This window comes from Opisthorchis viverrini (genome assembly GCF_000715545.1).
Source record: "Opisthorchis viverrini unplaced genomic scaffold opera_v5_277, whole genome shotgun sequence".
NCBI lineage: Eukaryota > Metazoa > Platyhelminthes > Trematoda > Opisthorchiida > Opisthorchiidae > Opisthorchis > Opisthorchis viverrini.
The window spans coordinates 422,017-433,456 of NW_008751928.1; the positions used below are offsets into that span (position 1 = coordinate 422,017).

Consider the following 11,440-nt stretch of genomic DNA (forward strand, 5'->3'; position numbering starts at 1 on the left):
ACATGGTGATCGTTATGATAATCCCAGTTTATGTCAATAGGAGGAGTTTTCGGAATAGGAGTGTTTGGTTCATCCATTAGTTGAATTGATTTGCTTGTTGCCAGAGGACTTTGTCTGTGTATGAGTGGGTGGTTCTGACGAGGGTGTTTTTATTGTGCATGTTGCCGGTTAGATGTTTGGCGCCATCTGGTACGGTCCATAGGGTGAAGTTCAGTTCCGTTTCCATGAGTATATGGGCGTATAGTCTTGCGATAGTTTCACTAGAGTTTACTCGTTCAATCTATGGGGGGAAGATAAATAGGAATGGTAGATCGTATTCTGGTATTTTGCGCATGGCTCCGTTGACGGTATCACTTATTACGGTTGGCATAGCTATCCCTGCGTTAACTGGCATGGCGTGTGCTTGCGGTAGGTAGGTTGCTGTAGTGCTGCTGTATTGTGGTGTACCTAGCTTGAGGCAGTTTATTTGGTTGTCGAATCCGAAGTTGTAGTGTACTGTTTCTCCTTGGTGGAATGTCTTGACATTTGCCAGTCCCATGAGTCCCTCATCACTAGTTTTTGACCAGTAGGTGTTGCTTGGTAGTTTTAGCTGTTGATCTACCATGACGTTCACGTCAATTGCTGTTGGTGCTGTGATAATGTCTAGTATACCTAGTGAATCCTTGGCTATGTATGCATAGGGGGTTGTGTTGAGCGCCGGCGTATCTTGTTGTGTAGTCGAACTAAGTCTCTGCTGAAGTGGTACAAAATGGCTAAAGCGAATAGTACCAGTATTGTAATGTATGTAGTCGTAGACCTTGACGAGGTTTGCAAGAGGGTCTCTAAAATTGTCACCGCCTTTAGTAATTGTCCAAAACTCGAATAGCTGATACGGTATGCATGTGATGTAGTACTGCGTGATCCCCGTGTCTGCCGGCTTGTATTGCGCGAGAGTGAGGTGCTGTTTTCTAACAACGGTAATGTCGGTTTTGTAGTAGTGAATGCCGATGAGTGATTCAGCGTGCTTAGCAACTGCAAGGCTTGACCCGTAAAATTCATCTTGTTGGTTCGTGTCTAGTCTTTGTCTCTTTGGTTCCATAATGGACACTTGTTCTGGTGGTTTGGTGGTTAGTTTATGTTCTTCAGTGGTGTACGTCTGTCCTGCGACAGTTGTAGTTGTAGTTGTGGGTTTTGTTTCGTGTTTCTCTGGTTTTCTAGTTGTTTTGGGTGGTGTGGTCGGAGGTTCGGAGTCAGTTTGTTCTCTATTTTCCGGTGGTAATTCGACTATTGGTTGTGGCCTGCGATATCTTTTGCGTCTAGTCTCTAACCAGTGTAGTCTGTCTCCAGTGTAGGGTTGTACGTCAGGATTATTTTTTGATAATTCGTATATAGTGTCTAGATAGCGACTTGGTCTTTCAGTGCTACTAGCGTTCTTAGCAATTCTCTCAGTCGTTTCCTTCGAATGGTCCCGGATATCATATAGGTGTCGTAAAAGTGCTTAACTTTCTCCATAGTGGATTCATAGTTTTCGCCATCATTCCACCCTTTGAGTAGTATCTCGCCGTTTTCAGCTAGGTCCTCTGGGTGATTTTCGGTAAATTCTTTAATGTGTTCCACCTTATCCCATTTAGTAGGATGTAATCCAAACACTGACCAAAAATAATCATAGAACGGTTTAACCCAGTCCCATCGATCTGTTAGTGTGAATAGGAGTTGCTGAGCAGGGATAGGGAATATTCGCTCGTACCACCATCGTTTCTGTACTTGATCCATCATAATGACAGTCTGGCCACCCGCTAGTGTTTAAATAGAAGACGGGATAGGAGTAAAGGAGGGAAATTTTACAAAGATTTAAAATACCAGTTACCAAAATGACAAGTACAAAGTTGGCAAGGTGGTTCTGGTAGTTCTTCACTTCCCACTTTAACAACAAACTTATAATAAAAACATCGTTCCAGTATGGCTTTTCCGTCCGCGTCAAGTACATAGTATACAAGATTGTTGTTTGTAGTAATAAGCACGGGGAGTCTCTGCAATCGTTCGTCCTTTTGATGTTTGACGTGAATGTCGAAAGGATTTCTTCCCAGTAGTTCCTTGAAATCGTTTACTGTCAGTTGTGTAATGCGAGGTTCTTCCATTAAAGCTAGTGATTTGTTGAGGAGGTTCATTAGGAAGAATTGAGAGTGATCTCCTGACCTCTGAACTGTGCCGTAGATGTAATTCTCGGCGATTAGTGTTACAAACAGTGTCTTGCCGGTGGTTGTCGGTCCTTCTATGACGAATGCGTTCTTGCGTTTGCAGACTTTGTTCATCACAAGGGTTAGGTCCACTAACATTTGTTGTTTGTTTATTTTGTTGACCTGCAGTAGTTGATCGAGCCACCTTTCTCCATCCAGTGTATCTGCGGGGTGTTGGCACTCTCGGTTGTGATAATTTCCCATTAATATTTCCTCAAATCGCATAGCCAGTTGGTTGGCTAACATTCCGGCAATATAGTTATTGATGGAATGTTCGGCTCTCTTTCCACTGCGGGCCATATTCATCGTATATATCGTCTCGGTCACCACACGACATTGCCATATAGAATTCATTGTAGCTTCTTGCGTCGTAGGCTTCAATGCGTCCTTTCATCAGTTCCCTCCTGCGTTTTCTGTTAATGTTGTTGTGTTTTTGTTTTGATCCTCTGTCATCTCAGTAGTGTGGCACAATCCTTACGTTCCCTGGGTACAATGTATAGGTCATCACGTAAGTGTTCCAGTTTCTTACCGACACAACAGATTGGTGTTTGGGCAGCTCTAATCAAGTAGGCTGCAAAGTGGTTCCAGTTAATGACTGGTTGAACGGTCAAGTCTTTGTCTTTTTGGTTCCATAATCGAGACTTCCTCGGGTGTTTTTGTGGTTGTGGTAAGTTTGTGCTCGTCTGTTGTGTACGTCTATCCTGAGACAGTGGTTGTAGTAGTTGTGGGCTTAGTGTCGTGTTCTTCTGGTTTTATAGTGGTTTTTAGAGGTGAGTGGATTTCGTCCCCATTTTCCCGTGGTTGTTCTATTATGGGGTCTGGTCGTCTAGTCCCTAACCAGTGTAGTTTATCACCTGTATAGGGTTGAACGTCGGGATTGTTTTTCGATAGTTCGTATATTGCGTCTAGGTATCGGTTTGGGTTTTCAGTGGTGGTAGCATTTTTTTTAGCATATCTCTTAATTTTCTCTTCTGCATGGTGCCTGATATCATATACGTGTTGTAGAAGTGCATGACTTTTTCCATAAGACTTTGGTAGTTTCCTCCGTCGTCCCATCCTTTCAGTAGTATCTCGGCGTGTTGGGCTAGGTCTTCTGGGTGGTTTTCTATAAATTTTTTGATATGTTCTACCTTATCCCATTTAGTAGGATGTAATCCGAACAGTGACCAAAAGTAATCGTAGGATGGTTTAACCCAATCCCATCTATCGGTGAGTGTGAATAGTAGGTTTTGAGCGGGAATAGGAAATATGCGGTCGTACCACCATTTCTTTTGTACGTTATCCATCCTAATGACTAGTTGACCCAGTTCACGTGTTTAAATAGAAGACAGGTTAGGAGTAAGGGAGTAAAATTTCAGATACTTTTAAAGTACCAATTACGGAAATGGCATGTACATAATTGACAAGGAGGTTCAGGCAAGAAACGTGCCAATCCACTATCTTCGAAGAACTGCCATAGCTCAACAGTACCGATCTGAGCTAGCCCAACAACTCTCCACAGTAAAACAGTACTGTGGTGGCAGTGAACATGTGGATGAAGCGTGGCAAAATGTGAAAGGAGCTATACTAGCGGCGTTCAGTGCTGCCTGCTCGACTTCTCCAATTCGACCACAAGACCACTGGATGTCGTCGAGGTCGTTATCCATTATTGATGCCAGGAAAGCCATACCAGCAGGCAACGAGTACGACGGCGCACGCAAATCCCTCAAACGCCAAATAGTGAAGAGTCTAAGGAAAGACCGAGAGCTCTGGTGGATATCGAAAGCTCGGGAGATGGAGAAGGCTTTTGCTACAGGAAACAGCCGTGTCCTTTATCAACTGATACTGATGATGATGATCAGGCAGTTCATCACTGCCTACCTTTACAACAAATTTGTAATAAAAGCATCTTTCCAAAATAGCTTTACCGTCCGGATCCAAAACATAATAAACCAAATTATTGTTCGTGGTGATGAGCACAGGCAATCTTTGGAGTCTTTCATCCTTCTGGTGTTTGACGTGTATATCAAACGGTTGCCGCCCTAGTAACTCCTTGAAATCGTTAACTGTCAGTTGTGTGATCCTGGGTTCTTCCATGAGGGCCAGGGCTTTATTCAACAAGTTCATCAGGAAAAACTGCGAGTTGTCACCTGACCTCTGGACTGTCCCATAAATGTAATTTTCTGCGATTAATTTCACAAAAAGTGTTTTCCCAGTGGTGGTCGGCCCCTCTATGACGAAGGCGTTTTTGCGTTTACAGACTTTGTTCATAACCAAGGTGAGATCAAACAGCAGTTGTTTATTGATGTGGTTCGCTCTCGTCAATGTATCCAGCCATTTTTCACCTTCCAGTGTGTCTGCCGGATGCTGACATTCTCTGTTATGGTAATTACCCATAAGTATCTCTTCAAATCGTGTGGCGAATTGTTTCGATAACATCCCGGCTATATAGTTATTGATTGAATGTTCGGCCGTCTCCTTCCGTTGCGGCCCGTATTCATCGTATATGTCGTCCCTATCATCACACGACATAGCCATATAGAACTCGTTATAACTGCGGGCATCATATGCTTCAATGAGACTCTTCATTAGTTCCCTCCTTTTCCGGTTAATGTTGTTGAGTTTCTGTTTTGATATACGGTCATCCCTCAATAGTGTTGCACAATCTTTTTTCTCCCTTGGTATCCTATACAAGTCGTCTCTGAGATGTACCAGTTTTTTCCCCACACAGCATATGGGGGTTTGGGCAGCTCTGACGAGGTAGGCCGCAAAGTGATTCCAATTAATCACTGGTTGGATGGTGGCCATTATTGACATGGACTGTCTTCTATCCAGGTTTCCAGATTCCATCAGTCTCTGTACGGTCCTGTTCTTGTTCTGAGGACAACACTCAAACACAAAGTGATAGTGGTCCCCGTGGTCCACATACAAACAGTTCACCCGGGTATTACTTTCAAATCGAGGTGGTTGACCTCGGTACACAAAGGTCCATAGCTTGTTATTGTCTTGGGAAGAGGGTTCCGGGCTGAACAGTTGGCGTCGTTTTGAGTGCCACACATTCGATAAATCCAGCATGGGTGGTCGATATTGGATTGGTGGTGTTTGCACAACAGGTACAGTGTCCGCCTCAGTGGGGTTGTGTTGGTGAGAGGTCCAAAATTCCTCGTCTACCGCTGAATCACTGAATAGATCTGGACTTGGCGGTTGATGGTTCTGTTCTTCCACCCATTTTTCAAAACTTTGAGTTGGCGATGGTGGCTGTCCTTGGTATACTGGAGATCCGTCCATTCCGAGCGCGAGCGGAGTCGATGGATTTTCAGCAACCTTATGAGTAGTACATTACAAGTATACTTTTCATAGTTGTTTATTGGATGAAATCTTCAGTGTATCCAGCATTTGCCCTCGGTGCTCTCATAAGTCTGGAAACTTCAGCATTCATGTCGCAGAGGCCACATGAGGTAACGACATTTCAGTCTTGAAATTTGAAAAGCTGTCCATTTGTTTTTGAATTCAGTGCATCTGTCCTAGCGATCACTACGCTCTTTCTCTGACCTTTTTCGCGAGGCATGTGCTTCATTCGCGTGCCTCAAAAATCATACAGATTCCCCCGGATCTTTACATTCCTGTCGTCGATATTAATGTAGCTGTAGGATTTCTTGGAGTTTTTACGTTAGCTACATTTTGCTATAAGCTTCGACTGTATTGATCTCACAAGTTGCGGCGATATCACCAACGGTTTCTGTATAATCTTAAACACATTCTTGTGATGTCGACTACTGATGTTTACGAGTGACATCCCACCGTTGAGTCGTTTGCATGTACTACTGCTGCTCAAAAATGACTGCATTCTGGAGTCACGAGACTAATACGCGTGACAGGTACATAACTATCCCTTTGCTCCATTGGAAGGATTCAGCTTGCATGCATAAGTTCAGTGATGGCAGTTATGACATTGTTTGTCATTGTTTTTTGTTCACAAGAGCACATTGGAAAGCAATGGTATGAGCTGTCTTGGAACACCACTTTGCCTTCCATGATTTGACTGTTGTTGAGTGGGCTGTGCTTTCTCTGGGGATTCCTATGTTTCTCGGGATTCCTATAACTTTGAAGTTAGGATGAATGGGACCGTACAATCTCGTATTGTTTTGCGTTCTCTCTTTTTTGAATGGCACTAATTGACAGCCCAACACCATATTCCCATATGCATACTGCGTGTCCTTCAACACAGTTTAACGGAACATCTAGTGTTGTTGGTTTTGTCCCAAAAATCAGCACTAAAACTCTGTACATAGCTCAGAGGCTAAAGTAGGAATGTATTCACTATTGGAATAGTGCATCCACGCAAAGGAACCGAGTGATCTACTTTGTTACCGTGAGACCCATGCCTCTATCTTTAGGCAAAACTTGATTGATGTTATTAGCCGGTCTTACGGTCACTAAATCGTAGATCTAGGTTGGAACTGAAATCACAGGACGCAAGAATCCAACTCGTATACTCCCTGAATACTGTACATGCGCGACTACAAGACCCATAATTGATTATTTAGGTTAACATCGTTTATGTATGCACAGCCTCAGTCTCATTTCCTGTAAGCTTCTTCGCAACTACTCTGATCTAGGAACTCCGTTGAAGATTTAACTGGGATTCAGTTGTCTTTCATCAACACCAGCCTAATTTGCAAACGAGCGTATTCCGCGATATTACTACCTTCGTACTCTGAAGCTTTAATGGTTCACTACCAGCTGTGCGCTAACCGAACCGGCACTTTCCATCTTCTCATTTAGAAAATTCAGACCGCCAGCCTGCCAGCCAATGCCATTGCAGCTTCTGTGCTTTCGGCACACCTACAGCAGCAACAGAAGCTACAAGCACAGCTATTGAGACAAACCAATGATCCATTGAAATCTCAAACCGATGGACACTTGACCCCCGTCAGTTTGTTCAACGATGCCACAAGCTCAGCCTCGTACATAAGTCCCATGTGCACAGTCGCTGTCAACGGTCCGATTGGTGCTGCTTCCCCTCTGTCCTCAAGCCTAGTCCGAAACCCGGTCGCTGGTGCAACCGCTGTTACAAATCCGGTAGTTTCTGCCCTCTCCTTGAAAACTGCGCAGCAGACACAAGCGTTTTTGAACGCAGCGCAACAGCAGCAGTTGTTGGCCGCGGTTTTACGACAACAGCAAGCAACTGCTATTGGTCTAGGATTGCCACAGGAGACCGCTACTCAACCGGTAAGTAGTTTGGATTTTCCAATAAACCCTTATGGAGACGAATGGATTTCAGCTCGCTGGATACCCAGTTTTCCGGGAACCCGAAGTGTCCTGTCTTTTCTGTGGTTGACAAAATTGAAATTTTGGTGATGTGCTTCGCTAGCCGAAACTCATGTGCTGTAATTACATCACTGGGCATCTGACCACGAAAATTTACCTCGATGCTTCCAGGGAGCCGTACACGAACGTTTTTGCGCTACGATGGGGTGGCTGGCTTTTTGTTTTCAGGGACGGTAATTACAAGTTCTCGTGCAAAACTAGTTTATACAAACCAGGATACGTTTTTAAAAGGCTTGTTCATTCAGTTTTCACTTTGGACCACTCACCTTTTCTGTAGGCATTATGGGCGCTATTGGTAAGGGGCGAAGTAAATATGAGTGGACGTTCGTGACCATCCTTGCTGTCAGTTTCTATCCAGATTGTCTACATGTTTGAGATGTAGGTGCCTTGGCGTGTCTATTATGATCTAGGACTGGGTACCCCTTATTTGTTGACCGGAAGATCCGTGGTTTGAATCCGACCACCGCCTCTCGACTTCCCCTGTCTAGGCTTGGGCAACCTGGCAGTATCCCAGCCCTCGTGCTTCCTTCGGGTGACATGGCAGCTAGGCACCGGAAGGGTGCTACAGCTGAATCTCTTATTTGCCTTTTCACGTTGACATCCTCAAATAACATGATTGCGTGGTAATGAAACGTTGCTGTCAACCAGTGTGTTGACGTCAATAAGGTGGTCTCATTTTGTTTCACTATAATACCTCGTTCCCGTGCGTTTTAGTGACATCTGGACGTAAATGTGTTGTTTGGTACAATTATCCAATTCTTATAGTGACATGTCATTACGTCGATTTAGGGAATGCTGGTTCTGTCCGCCTCGTGTTGACACACCTTGCATTCTTAGTCCCCTTAGCACGGAGGGGGGGGGGGAGCAGAACAATTGGTCTTTCTTCATAGGGATGGCATACTAGATTCTAGTCAGTGGGATACGCATTATGAACACCTCAGAGGAAATGGCTTCTCATCGGATATCTACGAGGGTTGCTGCAGATAGATTTAATGTGGTTGTATACCTCACATCATTGCAGGTTTGCCTACCGTTAACACTAGGTTGCTTTGCATGCCAGAAGACCGTCTGCCTCACAGAGCTATTTTTCCCAGCCCTGAGCTTAGTGAAAGCGACTGAGAGGTGGACAGCGTATGACCTGGCAACGAATTTCGAAAACACTAATCAGTAAACTTACTCGGGTGGGCAACTGCCGCCTCCCTGGGTGGGGACCCCGGGACTCAAATCACCATTGGTTGATGATATCGTTCAGGTGCAACACCCTTCCGGTGCCTAGCTGCTTCGAAGGAAGCACGGGGGCTGGGATACTGCCAGGTTGTCCACACCTAGACATGGGAACTCGAGGCGCAGACGTCGAGTTCGAACCACGGACCTTCCGTTCAGTAAATTCGCGCTCTACCCACTTGAGCTATCTCGCCCTGTTAATGATATTGACGGAAACGGCCTAGTCGCGCATTCAGTGGCACTCGTACATCTAAGCTATCGCCTTCAGCGCGTAGCTGCCCTATTTTCGAATAAACTGAGCATCCGCCTCCAGGGTTTGGTTGTAGATCCCATTTTCCCGTTTTCCGGTGATAGAAGTTGTAGCAGTTGGAACCACTGTGCCTATGGCACACGGTTCATAGCTGATACATTGAATTGAATTAATTGAGGTTCATTTGCAGATGTTTATATTAGCTCCAAAACTGTTTCATTTCTAGCACCGGTTGCTTATGATTACGTTGCAACCTGCATACACCGCGATGCCTGGTTGTATCAACCTCTGATTGTGTTGATTATCCGCTCAAAGTCCCTCAACCTTCCCGCTCCGTTCACAGGCTTTTCTCTCTGTTCAGCTGGCTCAAAACGCCGCCACTCGTCTATTAGCTTCACAACAGCAACAACAACAGATTCTAGCTCTTCAGGCGCTCCAACAGAAGCAACTACTCCAACAACAACAACAGCAGCAGCAGCAACAACAACAGCAACTGCGTGTTTTAGTTCCTGGATCAGCGGAGAATTCCCTATTCCACGCACAGTTGGCTGCTGCAGTACAGCAGCAGCAGCAAAGACAGCTACAGCAATTACAGAATCAGGCATTAGCAGCGTCTGCCATTGCAGCTGCCCAAAGTCAGCGCCAGCAGCAGCAACAACAACAACAACAAGCTCAAGACCGTACAGGAAAAACTTTGTGATTACGATGTGATGATCATTTTCATTACCCTGTTGTACATAGATTTCGATTATGTTGACTCTTCTCCTAATTGGTTAACCTCGATTGGTTTAGAGGGGTGGTTTTTTCGGGCGGAGTTTCGGCGCATATTAACGTTAGACTATTCTTAGGATTCAGACACTTGCCCAAACGGTTTTCGATGTAGAATCGGAATGTTATCGCTGAGTATTGGATACTTTTTCGTTGAGTGAAACCTAAATCCATACACGAGATCCTTAGCAGCACGATCAAACCATAAGCAAGACCGAAGAGTTCTCAGCAACCTTGTGAGTAGTATTCCTACGCATACCCGTTCGCCGTTGACGAACGAGTCCCGCACCGTGATATGAATTTTCAGTTCGATGAAATACCCCCACTGACTGGAACTTTCTCTTGCAATGGAATAACTATCGTACAAAATCATTCGATTGGCGTCAGTCTACGACTGGATGCAGGCTTGCTGGTCCTCGAGTGATGTGCCTGGTTTAGGCCTGTTCTTGTACACCTTTATTGTCTAAGGAGAAGACATCCATTGTAATGTACTACTCATAAGGTTGCTGAAAATCCATCGACCGCCTACGACCGGTTTCTCCCATTTTGGGGGCTCATCAGGTAGGCGCAGTCCCCGGGTTTCCGTCAACCTTGTGTTCTACGTGACATATTCATTCCCCAAACAGTGACTGGTGCCTCACTGCTGTGCGACCACAACTAGTTTGGATGGATCTTCAGTGTAAGCGGGAAACGAGTGGGCGCTAGCCAACTACGGACGTTATCAAAAGCGACGAGCGTTTTCACAAATGACTGGAAATTGCTTAAGGTGCCTGGCCTCTCCCATGGTTGTGGACATTGTTCTCCAGTAAGAGTCAACATCGGGTGTATTGTCCAAAAGTGATTTCAGTAGGTTATTTTGGCAGGATCACAGAGCGCCTCGGTGAAAAGTGCGCATCCTGCATGCCCTCAGAAAACGCAGAGCAATGCGGCATTTTACAAACGCGCGATCAGAATCCACCCAGGTGTTCCATAGCGAACAACAATTGTTAGTAGTAGGAATTCTCATTTGACATTTTTGTTGACATTTCGTTGAAGTCAACGTGCGATGAAAAGCTGAGGAACTGTACAGCATTTTCATCCTTACCAGAAATAATCAACGGTGGAAATTTCATGAAACTCCAGGGAGTTTCTAACACGCGACTTCCACGCATCCGTTCAGCCACCAGCAACTGGTCACCAGTGTCATTAACAGGCGCTTGGGTATAGCGCCACCTTTCAGTCACGTAATCACATGTCACAGCTCGCTGTTCGGGTAAGGACTTCTCAGATGCAACTTTCGCTTGTATGTTATTCCTCCGGGCTATCTGGGAATTTTCAATTACCTACAATACCCAAAGCTAATGGCGGTATTCCCTTTGGATGCCGGCTCGCAGTGAACGCACTATCTGCTAAAGCGTTTCGGTTGTTTCGGGACTTAGTGCTGCTCAGAAGCAGCCTGTGGTCAACACGCAACACTGGTAGCCATTTGACTTTGTCCGTGTATCCGACTCCAGTTCAACCCGACCCAGTTTAGCTTCAGTAGTGCCGGGTCCATTTACTTGCGCATTCATAACCCCAGCAACTACAACGATATTTGAGCTCTTGGCCCTCCGTAAGAAAGTGCTTAGGCGGGAGGACGATCATCATCGACAGCATGACATCTGTGTTCAACACCGATGCTTCACTGCCGTAC

General features: G+C 45.2%; 2 protein-coding genes across 2 annotated transcripts in view; one reads left to right on the plus strand and one right to left on the minus strand.

The window, feature by feature from the left end:
- Positions 1–9,763, plus strand: part of T265_14817 (hypothetical protein) — a gene marked incomplete at both ends in the record, with an annotated part of 47,945 nt that extends 38,182 nt beyond the window's left edge. Inside the window, 2 exons of the mRNA XM_009175405.1 lie at positions 6,981–7,427; positions 9,344–9,763. Coding sequence (XP_009173669.1) covers positions 6,981–7,427; positions 9,344–9,700 — 804 coding nt within the window. The remainder of the gene's footprint in view (positions 1–6,980; positions 7,428–9,343) is intronic.
- Positions 9,031–11,440, minus strand: part of T265_09361 (hypothetical protein) — a gene marked incomplete at both ends in the record, with an annotated part of 6,605 nt that continues 4,195 nt past the window's right edge. Inside the window, one exon of the mRNA XM_009175398.1 lies at positions 9,031–9,151. Within this exon, the coding sequence (XP_009173662.1) occupies positions 9,031–9,151 (121 nt within the window). The remainder of the gene's footprint in view (positions 9,152–11,440) is intronic.